The sequence below is a fragment of the Staurois parvus genome, unplaced genomic scaffold, assembly GCF_062004578.1.
Source record: "Staurois parvus isolate SC_StPar_1 unplaced genomic scaffold, SC_StPar_1.0 ptg000186l, whole genome shotgun sequence".
Lineage (NCBI taxonomy): Eukaryota > Metazoa > Chordata > Amphibia > Anura > Ranidae > Staurois > Staurois parvus.
The window spans coordinates 7,049,283-7,069,412 of record NW_028317982.1 but is presented as its reverse complement, the minus strand read 5'-3'; the positions used below and the strand labels follow the sequence as shown (position 1 = coordinate 7,069,412).

At 40.5% G+C, this 20,130-nt stretch overlaps 1 protein-coding gene across 1 annotated transcript in view; it reads right to left on the bottom strand.

Annotated features, from left to right (window-relative positions):
* Nucleotides 1–20,130, bottom strand: part of CC2D2A (coiled-coil and C2 domain containing 2A) — a 153,288-nt gene that overhangs the window by 112,319 nt on the left and 20,839 nt on the right. The window contains exons 4-9 of the mRNA XM_089677430.1: nt 17,756–17,847; nt 14,148–14,249; nt 10,983–11,081; nt 7,975–8,157; nt 4,765–4,918; nt 1,557–1,693 (exon numbers count right to left, since the gene is read on the bottom strand). Of these exons, the coding sequence (XP_089533556.1) occupies nt 1,557–1,693; nt 4,765–4,918; nt 7,975–8,157; nt 10,983–11,081; nt 14,148–14,249; nt 17,756–17,847 (767 nt within the window). The remainder of the gene's footprint in view (nt 1–1,556; nt 1,694–4,764; nt 4,919–7,974; nt 8,158–10,982; nt 11,082–14,147; nt 14,250–17,755; nt 17,848–20,130) is intronic.

Here is a 20,130-nt window from a genome sequence, read left to right as displayed (position 1 = left end):
ACTGCATAACAAAAGGGTCATGTCTGACTATTACTGTTATCATGAATTGGCAGCCCATTTATAATAAATTAGCTGTTTTAGCACAAAAACACAGATCCAACTTCCAATAATATGTATGCATGCATTAACTCAACGCAATAGCCCAAAGAAATGTTATTTGGGTCTAAAACATTTTTGTTAGGCATAGAGAGATCTCAAAGAGGTGCAACCATCTGAAACAACATAGTCTGTCTCCATAAAAGAACCCAGGACTAAGCACATCATTGTGCACATGTCCAAGCTCTTCAGCTTTGCCCATAATCAGCCCCTGGATAAAATTATAAATTCTGTACACAAACAAACACAGTCCACAGTTAAAGAAAATAATGATAAAGAAATAATGCACTCTGTCTTTTTATTTCTGTGCACAGGCCCATACAAAAAAGTCTGATGTTGCCAGTATCAGGAGATTTGACATTAAATATGTATGGGCAGATCAAACTAAATGGCATGAGTCTGAGGGAAGAGTGCTTTTAATATGTAAGTGCACAAGACCGTTCCAATAGGAATATCAATTTTGTCAATGTATTGTAGTGGCATAATATTACTTATTGTAACAATACAAAAAAAAAAGGACTATAATTGAGACTGTGTTGCAGACACTGATAGACATTGTGAGAGACCGTGAAAGAAAAAAACTTGGCTGAATACTTACTCTGTAGGCCAGCCTTTCTCAGGTAGGGTTCCTGCAGAGGTTACTAGGAGTTCCTTGATCAACGGGCAATTTGTACCTCTCAGACCTTGAGAAGGTCGACTGGGACGCAACATGTCAGGTGGGCAGTGACCTCATCACACTGCACGAAACTTAAATGCCATTTTGGAAAGTAGAGTATGCTAATAACCCGTGACTTGCCTCTATGAAGTTTCTAACATGGAAGTAGAATTTTAACTTTCTTATGGAAATAAACTAGCGTTCTGCACTATTGGATGTTTATTAGAACATTTAGAATCAACTCCAGACCTTTTACCTGCTTAACCGATAAAGAAATAATGGAGTAGCCCACACGTGGCCATGAAACAGCTTTTGATTCAATTGTCCAATTACTTTTGGTCCCTTGAAAAAGGGGGGATGGCTACTCTTAAGAGCTGTAATTCCTAAACCCTTCCTCCAATTTGGATGTACATACCCTCAAATTAAACCTGAGAGAGTGTGCCCTTTCATCCCATATCCATTATATAACTATAGCTTGAATATATTTTAATACATACATGAAAAAAACTAAAAAAATTGTGCCAGTGTCGAAATATATATGGACCCAACTGTATATGAACCCGGTCTTATTGAATCTCCACCAGTGTGTGCTGAGACCAGAGCTAATTTCAGAAATGGTTTACAGGAGACAATTAACAGAAGGGGTGTATAATAAAGTCTGTAACCACCATATTAAAAGCAGTTAAACTGGAGTGGTAGACTTACTGAACAGATGTTAAAAGAGAACAGTAAGTGAACCATATTAAAAGAGAACAGTAAGTGAACCATAGAATTATGAACAAATCGTCCTATTGAATGATCTTACCGCATCTTGCTGCAGTATCCTGTTCTCCAGAATGTTCTTATTAGTCTGGGAGACTTCGGGCCTTACACCAACATACAGACCCTCATCTTCTAAGTACCTGGGCTGCATATTGTCGGGAAGCTTCTGGGAAAGCGGCACTGGTGTTAAATAATAAAACCAAACAAAGTGAGAAAAAAAGGACCTGTTACTGAAAAACTGCAAAACGTGAAGAGTAAACTGGACCAACAGGAGCCTCCTGAACATCCCCACTTTAACTGGCTTTTCTCACTTCTGACTCTATTTTAGCATTTTTCTGGCTACTAAATTTCTTACCATTGAAGAAGTCCAAGTTTTTGTATTGATACAGCCATGTCAAGTGTTCTGGTATCGGTAAGTAGGCAATACCTGTATAGCTAGTATATGGTATATGAATTCTTTTTTATTTCACATGCCTTTATTAACCATTTCCTGCCAGCTGTAAGCATTTACTGTAAGTGACCTCTCGTCGGGTGGGCTTTAATGCCAAGCAGCCACATATATGCGTCCCTATGCAAAACACTTGACTGCACTGAGCAGTCAAGCGAGCGAGTACCGGAAAGCTCCCGATGCATACTTTGGGAGCTTTCTGATCATGGGATTGCTGTGACTGCCAATCACAGCAGTCACATGATCGGAATGCCTGTCTCCTGACATTTAGAACCTTTTAGGAAAAAATTATCAGTGCACATATATTTGCAGAAAACACAGCAGATCATCGGTGCAATGACCAGCCAAGAAGAGGCAGACATAGAAGGGAAACCAGCAGCCTCCCATTGCTTTCAACAGGGCTGCCTCTTGCATTGTTGTCAACGTTTCGACAACTACCATGTCCACATCTTGAGAAGAATGTAGTGAATTTAGTGCAGAATTAACAGTGTTGTCACTGAAAGTAAGGAACTTCACTGGCCACCTGCCCAGCAAATCCAGCGTTGTCCTGCTGTATTGCACTGCTCTGTTCTCACAGTCCAGATCCCACACTGCCATTTTCTCTTCCCAAGCCATCATGAGCATGCTGTGTCTTCTAGATTCTTGCAAGGAGCCCCCGATGACATGTTGCAAGGTGCAGCCTCCTGGGATCTGTGATGGGGATATCTCAGGAGGCTGCAAGAGCAGGACACGTCACTCTCACCTAGGTTAGAATAGAGGCAAAAGGGGGGGTAGGCTGGAGAGTAAAAAAAAAAAAAAAAATTATAAAAAATTATGTGAAGTCCACTTAAAAAAAAAAAAAAAAAAAAAATCAAGGATACACTGGCAAAATCAAAACCTTATAAAATTCTAATAAAAGGGGGACTATACTTCATGTTTTATTACTACTGACAGACAGCATCATATATAATTTAATTACATAGACCATGCTAGGGACAACAGAATAATCATCAAGTTCAGTTCCATAATAAAATGTCACTTGACTGCATTTTAATCTCTCTTTCTTCCAAAATTAAACTGTGAATGCAATTAACATCCTGTTGAGTTGTAAGCAATGTTACAGCTACCAGAAATTTTTTTATATGAAAGGACGATTCTTGTAGATGCAGTCTGCCAATCTATGGCCAACCTGAGCTCAGAACACTACGGGAATATGTCCTTCCCACCACTTGCTTTTTTTTGGCTGTCTTTCAATATCTGCTCTCATCATAAATCATATGGCTTATTTTAAGATGCATATGGAACTAGTCCAGATATCCGTGTGGCTGATTAATAGACAGGACTTGGATAGTTGGATCATCTCAATCATGGCTAGGACAGACTGAAAATATTTATCTAGCAGGTTATATATCAAACAGACAGCAGATTCCCACTAGTCCGAGGGAACAGATAAGAATTTCTCATAGGAAAAGAATGCCATTTATAAAAAAGGATATTAGCTATTTCATCTGTTCACAAACAATTGTCCACCAATCTTTACTAGTACGCAGACTGACTGACACAAAAATGGAATCAGAACTGTTTCTACAATGTCAATATGACTCTGTAGATGGCTACCTTCACCTGTAAATCCAAAATCTATATTTCAGTATGGTTTTGCATCATGCCTGACTGTATACAGTTTTCTTAACCCCTTTTGTAACAGCAATATGCCCATATGCAATGACAAGGTGATGGGCCTTAATTCTCAGCCAACGCATATAGTGTACGCATCACTATATTGTTTGGGGGGGTGCTACATCAGCTCCCATAAAACTATGACCGAGCCGTTAGCAATAGTCAGAAGCCAGTAAAATAGGCTGAAGATGACATCTTCACCGCACAGCCAATCACAGCGCTGCATGATCGGGAACCGCTACCAGATTTGGATGCCATGGCCCACTTACGCGGCCAGTTCCAAGCACTGACAACACATTAAGTCTAGGTTCACACCTGTGGATTTTTCTGTTGTATTTTGCAGAAATGCACAGCAGTCCATTTAACATGATTTCCTATGGGACAGGTTCACATCTCCACGGTTTCACCTGGTGCGTTTTTTGGAAAGGGTTAGGGACTTTAAAACACAAAACATTGTGTTTTTGGTTATATAGACTTCAATGGAGATGCTGCAGAAAAGAATGTAGTGTGTTTTTTTGGTGGGTTTTAATCCACCCAGAAATAAGTTGGAAATAAAAAAAAAAAAAAAAAAAAAAAAAAAAAACACACACCAAAAACCGCTAAACGCATTAAAAACACAGCAAAAACACAAAAAGTACTGCAGAAACTGATCAAATGCAAGCTGCATAAGTGTGAACCTGGCCTAAGCAAACTGTTTTGTGTGAATCTGCTGCAAAGTTTCTGATATGGACATCCTGCCAGTAACAGAACTTCCTGTTGTAGACTGACATTGCTAAGCCACTACCTTGCCATTACTGGCACCATTATCAGCCTGCCATGTGCACTTCTTCAGTTTACTATCGAGCTTCTTATCTGATATTCAGCTCAACAGCGGACTTCTGGTAAGGTCTTGAAATTTTTTGGCTGGTCAGTAGCAGACAGGACAGCCAACCTGGAGCCTGACGGCTCTAAGTAGACTTTGCCATCGGCCAAATTTGAGTAAAGCAGATGTTTGGCACCCTCTGCAAAACGCTTTATGTGCAGCACAAAACACAGTATCAGATTTTTGAACAGGAGTTACAGTGGCCCTCATGGCTCAGCATTTAAAGTTTGCCTCAGAGTCAATGTCATCCCAACATAGCCTGATGTATGAAGGTGTGACAATTACCTTGTCGCAGGCTGGGTATAAACAGGAGGTCTTTTTCTTTCTGTAGCCGGTTGTGATAACCTTCATATTCAGCTGCAGTAATCTCTATGAAGTCACGCGCTGTCTGCTCTATGAGAAACAGATCATCCTCTGGAACCAAGGACTTGTCTTCTCCCTGGAACAATGTCACTTTCTCAGTACAATATCAGCACATAATTAAAGGACTTTGATGAGAATAGGAATCGCAGCTGCAATATAATTATTAATGTAATAAAATCATGCGGTCATCCCTGTGTGCATTAGTAGCAATGAATACAATTGTATGAATGAGCAGTTAGAATTAAATGACCTTCTTACAGTCTTGTGACTTTCACTCACTGCTTCATTCTACAGGTTATTATTTATCATTTTTGCTTAGCAGTCTGGCTTTCACATTTGGATTTGTCAGATTTTTACTGTTGTCTGTATCCCCATTGGGGAAATTTTCCATCACTTCCTGTTCCTGAAACAGAAAATCAAAAAGGAAATGAGCTATTGAAAACCTGTTGGATCTCTGAGTTTTTTTTGCTGTATCTTTCTGTTCCAGGAGCTCCCGTCAGTCATTTCTTGTCCTGGTATCAAAGACAATAGAAACTAGACTAAGACCGTTTAAGTTCTTCCCCACACTGCATAAAAATGTAACTAAACCTGGTGATGGAAATGAGAAAAAAAGTATCCTGACCAGCTACAATAAGAAATCACTTCATATTTGGCTTCAGCAAAAGTCTATGCCAACCACTCAAGAAAGGGACAGGTCTGAAAATCTTGCCCAGTTGCATAGATCATGTCATGAGGGTCTGGCTGTTCTTTCCTGCTACTCTTTCCATTTATCTTACAGGAGAAGTATGGGTTTGTAAAAATCAAACATCCATACTCACCTCTATGCTGCAGCACTGGTGTGATGTAGCAGCTGTCCCACATCAGCTCTAAGACAAACAGTGGACACGTGACTGCTGATCACTCAGTTCTCGGACCGCTTGGAATGGAAAACTGACTGTCGGTCACCAGCTCTCTGTCCTGATCCTCCAGCGCTCACTGGAGCACCAGGCAGGGGAGTGGGTGGAAGTAGCTGGCTCCACTCCCAGCCACCCTCTGAGCGGGGGAGACAGCTGATAATCAGGCAGCTAGATGGATCCTGACAATATTGTCAGGATCCTTCCAGAGTCTGGAGCAGCTCTGCAGTTTCAGCTGACAGTGGGCAATACCTTCCTATCCGCTGACTCTGGGTCACATGAGAGCAAGAGATAGTGCACTCCTGTGACTCAAGATAAGTATGGCCAAAAAATCTTTGACCATACTTCCCTTTGAACATGATTGCTTCATTGAGCTGAGCATAAATATTACAAGCCCTCTTGCCAACAAATATTCCTCTGCACAGCCAGATTGTGCTAATTAAGCAGCACATTCATTACTGCTTGCAGTCTTTGATGGCTACCAACCCATTTGAGCAAACCTGTTCTGCAAAGTTATATTTGAGTATTTAACAAAGAAGTCAAACTTACAAAATGATAGTAGAACTGGTAAGTATTTAATACAAATGAATGCAATTGAGCAATGATAAATGATGAAAAAAGCATTATACTAACAACTTTGTATTTTTAGAGTCTTGCCTGCACCTGCCTTTAGCAGTTGTCACCAAAAGAGGAATAGAGGGGAAGTCGTCCTATGAGGACTGGTAACCATGGTGACAACCAGGGATTCTCTCATTTTGGGGGGGGATTACCTCTCCCATCCTGTTGTAGCTTTGGAATAGTTAGTGAAGGGAAATCTCCTTAATGGGACACAGACTGAAAAAAAATAAATACCTGACAGTATAACCTTTACTTTTTACAATGAAGTCAAAGTAGAACTAAAGACAAAACTTTTTTTGGATAGAGTAATACTGATTTTGGATCACAAGACTGGCTCTACAGTTACAAACCTTTTGGTAGACAAGAACACAAAGTAGCAAGATGATGCCATTGATCGTACATAATCAAAGAGCACTGTAATCATGCAGGATTAAGCTGGCAATCTGCCATTATGTAGTTAACCCAATGGGTTTTTTTTTTCAGATGTAATTAAAGGTGACAATCTTGGACTTAGTGACAGACTGGCAAGCTTAAAGCCGACTTTAATAATCCTTCAAGAAGAATTTTATTAGAAGCAAAAAGGAGTTCTGAAGTGCTTGGCCCTGTACATGGCAGTTACAGATCTAGGGGCTGATGAATCCTGTTTACCTACTCCTCCTTTTTTTAAAGTTAATTCATACTACAGAATAAAATATACTGTATCTACCAGTAGAGAAAATGATTTTCATCACCTTCTGCACATCCTCTCTTTTTCTATACAGCCAGTCCTAAACTCTGACAGTTCCCCCATGCAGTATGTTTGAAGTCTGAGCTCTCTCTGTAAGGATTACAATTATCTACAGGCCAGACTACTTTTTAAAAAGGCATACATTCATTGTATTGAAAGTGGTACAACAGTATTTATTTTATTTCAGGTACTTCTATAGCGCTGTCACTTTATGCAGCGCTTTACATCTATATTGCACATTCACATCAGTCCCTAACCCTCAAGGAGTGTACAATCCAAGGTGCCTAACTCACATTCATACATACACATACTAGGGCCAGATTAGACAGGAGTGTCGGAGGAAACCGGAGTTCCCGAGGAGACCCACGCAGTCACAGGGAGAACATGCAAACTCCAGGCAGCTGGTGCCATGGTTGGGATTCAAACTAGCGACCCTAGTACTGCCAGGCGGAAGTGCTAACCATTTAGCCATTGTGCTGCCAATGTACAGAAACATGCAGCTTTTTTAAGTACATTGATGCACATATAAAACAATATTATTATTACAGTATTTATATAGCGCTAATAGTTCGCCCAGCGCTGTACATTATAATGGGAAACAATATGAAAATTATTGAAGTGTTTCAGTATAGCAAGATAGTCTTCCAAAGACTAGTATGAGTGCAGGCACAATGTTGTACAAGATAATATTATTTAGTAGAAAATACAAGGTGTAATCCATCTTTGTTTACTCTGGATGGTATACAGTATAATATAACTGTGTATGGGCATGGTTTACATTTTGCAACAAAACTTGCTGTTACCTCGTCTCCAAAACCCCGAGGATGCCCAGCATTCCTTCCAAATTCTGAAACTCTTTTTCATATTAGAGGACTTTGTAAAAAGATGCCATACCATTCCTTCCTCTCCTTCCTCTGCCTCCTCTTCTTCCACTTTAGAACTAGACTCTCCCACATCATCCTTTGGAGCCTCCACCTTCTTCTTCTGGTCCTTTTCTTCATCTGTTTCTGGATCGGGATCAAAATTAAACGTGAAGAAATTGTACGATTCATCTGCAGTGGGAGCTCCATCGGGGACCTGAAGAAGACCAAACCAATTTGCTTTACATAACCTTCATAATGCTTGGTTTGCTGGAAATGTAGCATCTTCTTTGACCACTTATGACCTGTGGGGGCCATACATAAAGCTCTGTGCTAACATTTTGTAAACTGAACACATAGGCTCCCCTTACAAGGAAAATTGAACCTCAGCCAATGCAGGGGAGCCTCAGTAGCCAATAAGAAAGCATACATGTCCATTGTTGAGGTGTGGTTTAGCAGTTTGAGGAGGAGGGGGTTCATGGGTTCTGCCATCACTAGTCACAATTTGCATATTAGTATGTTCCGGGTTCTGGGAATTCCAGGGTACTCTGGTAGTAATCTGTGCTCGCCTGCTTTAAGAAACTGGGGATGCTTTGCCAGGTAAGGACAGCCCACATGTTTGCTTTAATACCTAGACTAGGACTATAGAACAACCTTAAGCACTGCAAAGAAAGCACATAATGATGTCTGGGGTTTGCTTTTGCTGCTCTGTTCTGCAGCTCAGAAACCCTAAATCCCAAGATGATGTAATCTGCAAAATTTAGCACCAACTAACTGGCAGTTTTTATCACTGCTCCCACAACCTCCTGCAATTTCCTACTGACCCATGAGAAAGCCGGACGAATGAACAACAATCACTTATGGGGCTGACAAATATACTTTAAAGCTGAAGTTTAAGTATGGCAATTTTTACATAGCTGTATACCTGTGGGATCCCAATGAAAGCTGGAAATTCCTGTAGCAAGCATCGCTACTACAGTGGTCTCCACTAGTTTCCAGACCCCATGCCAATCAGATGGCCTACACCATTGTGAACATAGAGGGTCACTTATTTGGCATAGGCTGACTAAATGAAGTGGAGATAGGGGGCAGTGACATCATGACCTTCACCTCATCTGATCAGAGAATGTGTTGCATTCATTGAGAAAATGTGTTCTCTAAAAAGGTGCCTGTGCTGAGCATGTGGCCTTGAGTGTGCTCAGGAAGCAGCAGGGCAGCCACTTGGCATGGAACCTGGAAGCCAGAGGAAAACGCTGTACTAAAATTAAAAAAAAAAAAAAAAAAAATATTATATATGTGTCCGGACTTGAAGTGGTTAAGGATAGTGATCATATGAAGCCATTTATTATCACTTGCTGTCGTTTGGCTACTTTTTAAAATCATAATGATACCGGGAATCACCCAAATGGTTCTGATCAAAAGCTTACAATGTTTGGCCTTGGTACAGACACACACAGGTTAAAATAACAATTAAAAAAAAGGTTAATTTCCAACATCTGTGGCTTTTTAAAATTGCAATTATTTTCTGTGTATAAATAGTCAATGAGTTTGCTAGGTCACACATGGATGCATTGAGCAGGCTAGATACTGAGCCAGGGGGAGCAGATGAGAACTGTCAAAAGACCTGCATATCAAGGTAATGGAACTTTCTACAGATGAAAAAGGATATCAAAAGATAACCAAAGCCTTGAATATACCAGTTAGTACTGTTCAATCACCATTTAAGAAGTGGAAAATTCATGGATCTCTTGATACCAAGCCAATCTAGATCAAGAAGGATTTCAGCCACAACTGCCAGAAGAATTGTTCAGGATAAAAAAAAAAAACCCACAGATAACCTCAGGAGAAATACAGCCTGCTGTGGAAAAAGATGGTGCGGTTGCTTCAAGGAGCACTATACAACGATACTTGAACAAAAATGAGCTGCATGGTTGAGTTGCCAGAAAGAAGCCTTTACTGCGCTAATGCCACAAAAAAGCCCAGTTACAATATGCCTGACAACACCTTGACATGCCTCACAGCTTCTGGTGCACTGTAAGCTGGAGTGACGAGACCAATATAGAGTTTTATGGTCACAACCATAGGTGCTATGTTTGGAGAGGGATCAACAAGTCCAAGAATACATCCCCACTGTGAAGCATGGTGGTGGCTCACTGATGTTTTGGAGGGGGTGTAAGCTCTAAAAATCTTGTGAAAATTGATGGCAAGAGGAGTGCAGCATGTTATCAGACAATTTGCATTTTTCTGCGTGAAAGCTGTGCATGGGGCGCTATTGGACTTTCCAGCACGACAATGACCCTAAGCACAAGGCCAAGTTGACCCTCCAGTGGCTGCAGCAGAAAAAGATGAAGGTTCTGGAGTGGCCATCAGTCTCCTGACCTTAATATCATCAAACCACTCTGGGGAGATCTCAAAGTGTGCGAAACATGCAAGACGACCAAAGACTTTGCATGAACTGGAGGTATCTTGCCAAGACAAATGGGCAGCTATACCACCTGCAAGAATTCGGGACCTCATAGACAGTTACAAAAAAGACTCCACACTGTCATTGATGGTAATACAAAGTATTAAGAACTAAGGGTATAGAGACTTCTGAACAGGGGTCATTTCATTTGTTTACTTGTTGCCATGTTCTGTTTTATGATTGTGCCATTCTGTTATGACCTACAATTAAATATGAATCCCATAAGAAATAAAATAAATGTGTTTTGCCTGCTTGTTCACGTTACTGTATATGTTCGCCAAGGGTTTGCAAACTTTTGAGCACAACTGTATAAAAAACCTCTATTGATTGTATGCATCTACTTCTACACCTACAGAGCAGTCTGTCTCATGATATTATGTGATAAGTCCACACCAAGACAACTAGGCATGATTCAATTGATTTTCGTTTTTTTAGTGGTACTTTGTACTTTCATAGAGTTGTTACACTTTGAAGAACATTTCTTTGCGCACGTAGACAAAACATTTGGCATGAAAACAGCAAGCTTTATTTAAAGTGGAACATGTATGAAAAACACAAAATGGAAGAGATGGTCTTACATGAGATTTCTGAACTGTCCTGATGGAATCACGGAACCTTACTCTGGATTGCAGCTGTGCTTCAACATCCTTTGCCTTCTGAAGAGCACTGACCTCTGGCTACAGAACACGAGGTGGGAAAACAGGCCAGAATGTAAATATGCAAATACTGAAATATTAATTTCTATAGCTCTGACATACTCCTTGGTGCTTTATGCAAATTCCTCACATTAGTTCCTGCTCCTTTGGAATTTACAGTCCAAGGCCCCATTCACAATTGAAAATAGGGCTATGAGCGATTACATGTGGAAACCCTGGTGGGATTCCCAGTGAACAGCTGCACGATAAAGCCCCTTTGAAAGCAATGGGAGACTGAGAACTCAAGCAGTTAATTGCAGCCACTTGCATGTAATTGCTCAAGCATCGATAACCTGTGAATGATCAGCCCTGGATGCAGGCGGTCTACATCCAGGGCTGATCATTCGCAGGTAATCGCTCCATGAGCAGTCAGTCTCTTATTGCTTTCAATGGGGCTTCCTTTCGCAGCTAAATCGCCAGGAACCCCTACTGTGGCTCCCGCATGTAATGGCACACGGCTCCATTTGCAAATGTGAATGGGACATAATTTCACTCTCACTTGCACATGTTCTAGGACCAGAACACAGATACACATACATACACACACACACACACACACACACACACACACACACACACTTAAACGCTGTACCAACAAAATTTGACTTTCATGGGAACCTTACAGAAGTCAATAAATACGATTTTCCAATCAATTTCTCCAGATAGGAAAAAAGATCAATCAATAAATCGATAACACATTTGATCGATATGCCACACATAGGAATGTGGATTTCGACTGAAAGCAAAGAGAATATACATTACTGTATGGATCACATCTCTGTATCCACTATAATCTCATAATATGATTGATCAAAATAGGATCTTTCTAATGAACAAAGCAGCACAGTGCAGCTGATCAACGCAAAATGATCAATTTTCAGTCCTGCTTGATCGACTCAGTTTGATGGAATCCGATCTAAACTGAGTCTGAAATTGAGGCTAAAAATGATCAGAAGGAAAGTTATGGCTATTTGATTTTTTTGTGAATTTGATCATTTTGAGTGAATCACACATCAATTGGAAATTAAACATGGCGTGACCACCATTAAAACTGATACCAAGCAGAAATAAAGGACATCAACAAATGCAACTCTGTAATCATCAATATACAGTGAGGAACAGAAGTAGTTAAACACCCTGCGATTTTGCAAGTTCTCCCACTTAGAAATCATGGAGGGGTCTGAAATTCACATTGTAGGTGCATTCCCACTCTGAGAGGCAGAATTAAAAAAAAAAAAAAATCAGGAAATCACATTGTATGATTTTTAAAGAATTTATTTGTCTTGAACTGCTGAACATAAGTATTTGAACACCTGAGAAAATCAGTGTTAATATTTGGTACAGAAGCCTTTGTTTGCAATTACAGAGGTCAAACGTTTCGCTGAGCAACACAGAGTTTCAGCAGGAGGTTGTTGCTCAAAATCTCACAATAAATGGCCCCATTCGTCCTCTCCTTAATACAGTGCAGTTGTCCTGTCCCCTTCAAAGAAAAGCACCCCCCAAAGCATGATGTTACCACCCCCATGCTTCACAGTAGGGATGGTGTTCTTGGGATGCAACTCATCCTTTTTCCTCCAAACACGACGAGTGAAGTTTAGACCAAAAAGTTCTACTTTGGTCTCATCTGACCACATGAGTTTCTCCCATGCCTCCTCTGGATCATCCAGATGGTCATTGGCAAACTTCAGATGGGCCTGTACATGTGATGACTTGAGCAAGGGAACCTTCCGTGCAATGCATGATTTGAAACCATGACGGCATAGTGTTCTACTGACAGTGACCTTTGAAACTGTGGTCCCAGCTCTCTTTTTGTCATTGACCAGCTCCTCCCTTGTAGTTCTGGGCTGATTCCTCACCTTTCTTATCATCAGTGATACCCCACGAGGTGAGATCTTGCATGGAGCCCCAGTCCGAGGGAGACTGACACTCGTCGTTAGCCTCTTCCATTTTCTAACAATTGCTCCAACAGTTGATCTATTTTCACCAAGCTGCTTGGCAATTGCCCCGTAGCCCTTTCCAGCCTTGGAGGTCCACAATTTTGTCTCTGGTGTCTTTTGACAGCTGTTTGGTCTTGCCCATGGTAGTAGTTGGCGTCTGACTGACTGTGGGGTGGACAGGTGTCTTTAAAAGGGCTCAGACAGGTGCTACTAAGTTAGATTAATGAGTGGAATAGAGGTGGACTTTTTAAAGGCACAGTAACAGGTCTTTGAGAGCCAGAATTCTTGCTATTTCTCAGGTGTTCAAATACTTATGTTCAGCAGTGCAAGACAAATAAATTCTTTAAAAATCATACAATGTGATTTCCTGAATTTTTTTTTTTATTCTGTCTCTCAGAGTGGGACTGCATCTACAATGTGAGTTTCAGACCCCTCCATGATTTCTAAGTGGGAGAACTTGCAAAATCGCAGGGTGTTCAAATACTTCTGTTCCTCACTGTTTCCTGAATTTAACTTGATATCAGCATTTTGTAGTTTCAGTACAGCAGAACCCTGAATGGGGGAGAGAGAAGCTGCACAATGAGCTAATCAAGTATGTTGCAGTGCAAGGAGCATGATAACAGGAGGAGATAGCAGAGAGATAGAGTGGTAAGCTCATAAGTCTGCGGTTTCTCCTTTTACTGCCCATATCGGGATGGGGGGTGAGAAGAAGATAAGAAGATCTAAAACGTGAAAGTGAAGCTGCAGAAGAGAAACATCTGGTCCCCTCCATTGTCCAGGACTGTGTGAAAGAGTGATGTAAACCTCAGGACCAGATGAACAGAAGCCTTAGGACTGGATAGCAGGTAAAAACAGTTTTCATGTACATGTGCCATCTGTGTATTGTGCTCTTTGCCCATAGTTAAGCTTGAAAGGAAAAAAAAAAAATCACTCTCAAAAAAATATGCACACTGTTTATGTACAGAACTTCTCCTAAAACATAAATTTCCTGCCTGAATGATTGGCTCACATTTCATAGCAGTCAGCACTGAACTGGAAGTCAAATAATCTCCTACAATAGTATTTTTTTCTGCTTTGAAATACAATGGAAACCACATCTGTATGTACCTACCTCTTCACCGAATTTTGCAACAGTATCTGCTGGTTTAGATCTGGTGAAGGTTCGTGGTGAGACAACCGGGGATTCCTGCTGGAGTAAACTTTCGGCTTTGGACTAAGACGTAAAACAAACATTATGAAGCAATTGGAGAACACATGTACTTCTACAGGAGGTAATTACTATTATAGTGAACTTGAAGAAACAGTGCTACATGGGTATAGAGTCAGAAACAAAAAGGAGGTTTTCAAACAGTTAGAACTATACTCCCAATACAAAAAGGTCAAGGAAAGTTTTCTGCGGTTTTTTAGATGTGCACTGAAAGCGATCAGTTAAACCAGATGTGGACATTGAACAAGCTACACACACCCAATAACATTTCATGTTTAGCACGCTCAGTCCTTTTGCTCTGCTGGACTCCCTTTCCCCTATTCCCCTCACATTTGTCTGCAATTCCAGGCCGGCAAAATAGCAGTCCATAGTTGATGTGTAAATATGGCAGCTATAGTATTACATCTGCTTCTGTCAAAAAGCAGACCTTCTGAAACATTGTTCAAAAACAAGTGTTAATAAAAATAAACACTATTAAAAAAGAAAATTCAAAAGCCAAACTGGAGAAGGGGATTTTTTTTAAAATTATTATTAATTCTATTTTTGTAACCAATAATAGTTAAAAATCCACATTGTTATTTGTTCATTATTTTTTTACTGCCTCTTAAAGGCCAAGTCAACCTTTTGCAATAAATACAAAAAAATATTATATAAAAACAACTGCACAAATATTTTCTGAGAAGAATATGTGCTTTTATTATTTTTCTTTGCAAATTAGCTTGCAAAGTATTGTAACTGTAATTAACGGGCCGTGAGCACAATGCCAGCTTCCTGAAGTCCAAGCGGAGCCAATTTCAAATCTGACAGCTGCTGCAGGGGAGAAGTACCTCTGCACATTGTCAGAGTGGGGACTGTTTTGAGGGTGGAGGGGTCCACTTGGCATGTTACACTCCAAATTTGGGTGTAAAAACATACCATGGTGGAGTAAGCCTTGGATAAAAAAAAAAAAAAAAAAAAAAACCACAAAAACATTAAAAAAGGGAAAAAAGCGCCTTTTTGTTCTTTTGAAAATATCTCTTTGCAATGCTTTATACCTGAATCAACATTTTTGTGTCAAGTTAAACAAGACAAGTTATAAAATAAATATTATACTTTTTATCTACAGTACGTTGTTTTTTTTTTTTTTAAATTATGGTTATCAAAGTTTTGTTACATTTCTTGTCAATAGATTGAGACCAAGCCAGCCGCTCCCACCCCATACACAGTCTGGAGCTCCAGGGAGTGCTGGAGGGGCACAGAACAGAGAGGTGACTGGCAGTCACTGCTCTGTGCTCAGAGAAAACCCGAGAACTGAGCAATCGGCAGTCTTTGATCACACAGTTCTTGTTGTAGAGCTGGCAGAGGAAAGCTGCAGCGTCGGATCGAGAATGAGTGTTTATTTTTTCTTATTCCCACACTTCGCTTTTAATGATAAAGTCTTCTAAATGTGAACCTGTAGTTTACACACAACAGGCAAAGTACCAGGTCCACTTTAATACAGGCACAGCAAAGCCTCCATGAGCGCTGACTTGTCTTCTACCTAAGCTCAGGACTGACAACCACCACACTTTCTGGACCAATTAATAAAAGTAAAACTGTCCATTAAAAAAAAAAAAAAAATGGCATTTCATTATCTTTCATGTAATCCAGCAGCACCATAGTTTATGTGATCTTTGTTAGCATCTGTCATCAGCACTGAGTTCATGCAGCAGAAAAAAACAGCCTTACAACCTGACAATTCTGCTCTGACAGAGAAAGAATACAAGTAAATAATAAAAAGCGAAGTAATCCCATTACACATTATTATAACCGTTTAAAAGTGGAGGTTCTGATTATCAGAAATGTTGTAGTTCTACTGCTAATTAGTTAGTAAGACATACAGTGGATATAAAAAGTCTACACACCCCTGTTAAAATGTCAAGTTTCTGTGGTGTAAATAAATGAGACAAAGATAAATCATTTCAGAACTTTTTCCACCTTTAATGTGACCTATAAACTGTACAATGCAGTTAAACAACAAACTAAAATCTTTTAGGTGGAGGGAAGTAAAAAATAAAAAAAAATAAAATAATATGGTTGCATAAGTGTGCACACCCTTAAACTAATACTTTGTTGAAGCACCTTTGATTTTATTACAACACTCGGTCTTTTTGGGTATGAGTCTATCAGCATGGCACATCTTGACTTGGTAATATTTGTCCACTCTTCCTTGCAAAAACACTCCAAATCTGTCAGATTGCAAGGGCATCACCTGTGCACAGCCCTCTTCAGATCACCCCACAGATTTTCGATCGGATTCAGGTCTGGGCTCTAGCTGGGCCATTCCAAAACTTTTATTTTCTTCTGGTGAAGCCATTCCTTTGTTGATTTGGATGTATGCTTTGGGTCGTTGTAATGCTGAAAGATGAAGTTCCTCTTCATGTTCAGCTTTCTAGCAGAAGCCTGAAGGTTTTGTGCCAATATTGACTGGAATTTGGAACTGTTCATAATTCCCTTTACCTTGACTAAGGCCCCAGTTCCAGCTGAAAAAAAACAGCCCCAAAGCATGATGCTGCCTCCACCATGCTTCACTGTGGGTATGGTGTTCTTTTGGTGATGTGCAGTGTTGTTTTTGTGCCAAACATATCTTTTGGAATTATGGCCAAAAAGTTCAACTTTGGTTTCATCAGACCAGAACATATTTTCCCACATGCTTGTGGGAGACTTGAGATGTGTTTTTGCAAAATTTAGCCGGGCTTGGATGTTTGTCTTTGTAAGAAAAGGCTTCTGTCTTGCCACTCTACCCCATAACCCAGACATATGAAGAATACGGAAGATTGTTGTCACATGTAACACAGCCAGTACTTGCCAGATATTCCTGCAGCTCCTTTAATGTTACTGAAGGTCTCTTAGTTGCCTCCCAGACCATTTTTCTTCTCGTCTTTTCATCAATTTTGGAGGGACGTCCAGTTCTTGGTAATGTCACTGTTGCGCCATATTTTCTCCACTTGATATGACTGTCTTCACTGTGCTCCATGGCATATCTAGTGCCTTGGAAATTCTTTTGTACTCTTCTCCTGACTGATACCTTTTAACAATGAGATCCCTCTGATGCTTTGGAAGCTCTCTGCGAAGCATCGCTTTTGCTGTAGGATGCGACTGAGAAAATGTCATGAAAGACCTACTAGAACAGGTGAACTTTATTTGGGGTAAATCAGAGGCACTTTAAATGATGGCAGGTGTGTACTGACTCCTATTTAACATGATTTTGAATGTGATTACTTAATTCTGAACTTAGCTATATCCCCCGTTATAAGAGTGTGTGAACACTTATGCAACATTATTTTTTTTTTTAGGTTTACTCCACCCCCTAAAAGATTTCAGTTTGATTTTCAATTGAGTTGTACAGTTTATAGGTCACAGTAAAGATGGAAAATGTTATGAGAGGTTTTATCTTTGTTTTTTACATCACAGAAACCTGACATTTTAACAGGGGTGTGTAGACTTTTTATATCCACTGTAAGAGAAAGAAGGAAACGTGGAATTGTACTAACCCTTCCAGCTTTCAGTTTTTCCCTAAGTCGCTCCCTCATGGAAGACTCACTAGAAATGGACTTTGTCATAGAAGCATTTAGTGGAGGCAAACCTAAAACATTTGCAGAAAACACAGAAACATAGTAGAGTCTGTAATTTAAAGGAAATTAAAACACAAGTGAATTATAACAGTGAATTACTTTAGTATTACAGTAATATTTTATCCCGCATACACAATAAAATTGGTCTGGAAAGCTTCCATATGCAATTACAGCGTAAAATATGGCTTTATATATTTATAAATAGAAACGGCATGTGCACAATACACATCAGTAAACAATTTGTACAGCAAATGTGGCCCAAATTTATACCCCACAAACATTCCTGTGTTGGCCACAATAGTTGCTAAAAGAAAATCATACAATTACAGCTTCACACCATGTTTCTTAGAGGTACTGTGATGGGTATTTTTATCTGAAAAGCTGAACCTGAAAAAAAAAGTCTCCCCTGCAGTAGGGCTCTACCAATACTAAAAGGGTTAACTGCTCATTTAGGTCTGGAGGATTTGTTAATAAAGATTTATTTACTTGATCCTCTACTCCTCCACACTGACAGACCATGTCTCAGTGTTTCCTCCTCCCCCCCATGCTCCAGGAGTCTAAGGTCCTGACATCAAAACCAATGCAGGACTGTACTGGACATGAGGATGCCAAGGGAGAGTCCACCACCAAAACATGGGGGAGCGCGCTTTGCTGGGGGAATGCAGGATTGGGTAAGTAAAATTGCTTTTACCATCCCCAAGGAGCAGTTAACCCTTTAACCCAGTGCACTACAAGGGAGAATTTTCAAGTTTCCATAGTTCAGCTTTAAAGCAAACTGTATAAAAGTCAAAACCATTTTATTTTAGTTTTGGTGCAAGTATGGAAATGTTAAAAACCCCTAACAAGGTTTTTTTTTTTTTTTATATTGGGAGGATTTCCTTCATTTTCTGTGTTGTGGGCTTGTCCTCACTAGCAGTTGAGGGGTGGGAAAACCCTGTGTTTGAGCAGCGTTTTTAACCCCCCCCCCGCCAGCACAACCCCCTTTAACTGTAGAAGCACCGCAGGCACGATGCTTTGCTTCACAGCAAGAATTATAATCCCTGTCCCTTTCGGTGGGCTGTACACGGTGGGCTGTACAATGACAGGGGGTCCCTCTCTAAGTTTCCTGCAGCTACATGCAGGGCACATGGTTGCGAAACACTAGTGCAGGGCTCAAGGGGCAAAACCAGGCGGCAAGGAAGCGATGCAGTGCCTCCTCACTGACTGTCAATTTCTCTCTGAAGAGTGTCCTAAATGCAGATCGCTATTCAGAGAGCACCACAAGTGTGAGCAAACCTTTACAGAGTTGTCACTGAAATAAGTGCACCCACTGGAATCTTTGTCCTCTATTCCTAAACTCATTGATGACCAATTCCCCCTCACTTTCAGTCCCAGTGTTAGTACCCAGTTAAAAAGAGGATGAATTTCCCTGGAGGGGTCAAAGACCACAGTAAAAACCTGACAGAGTGCATCTAACTATTCCCCCCCCAGTCTGCCTAGAAACACACACTCCTGCAGACTGACACCACCCACCAAGGCTTTGTGATATTGGTACGTTTCCTCCCAAGAGCCAGCCACTGCTTGTATGAGGGCTAAGACATGGTGCTGTGATGTATTCAGTAAGCTATGTACAGCACACTGCTGGGCCCTCCCATCAACCATGATCTGCCTGCAATGCATAGTGAAACACAGAGATCCAGTGACTACATCACTGGACCTAAATTAAGCTTTATATTGAAAAGGAGTTAAACATTTATTTTTTTATTGTGGGAGAAGAGAGGAGCCAGGGAAGGAAAAAATAAAAAAAAAAAAAAGAATAAAATGCTATCTTTAAAAGGATAAGGCCTGCTGCATTTAAAACCTAGTCTCTTCTGGGCTTGGGGAGGCAAGTGATACTCCCTCCAATGCAGTACTGCAGACCTGAGTGGTGTCACATAGGGGTGAATTCCTAGCTCTCAGTGCCAACTTAGGACAAGTACAAGGTGTAAAGCAAGCACCGAAGACTGTATCCAGGGAATAAGAATGAACCAAGAACAGATTTGCTTTCAAATGGTTGTAAACCTCAGACATGAAATATGAACGAAGCATATCCCTCTATAGTGTGTACTTGTGTAAGTGTCATTTCTGTCCAATGTCTCATTCCTCTGCTATTAGCATGAATCACAAAAGAAAAGAACAAAAGCAAAATGGTGACGGGGGAGGGACTTTCAGCAGATTGCCAGCCTCAGCTCTGTTCCTGTAAGTGGTGTGGAGGGGGACGTGTCCCTTCCCTCCAATCAGATCTCAGTTCTCCTCACCGAGCTCTGCAATGTGTA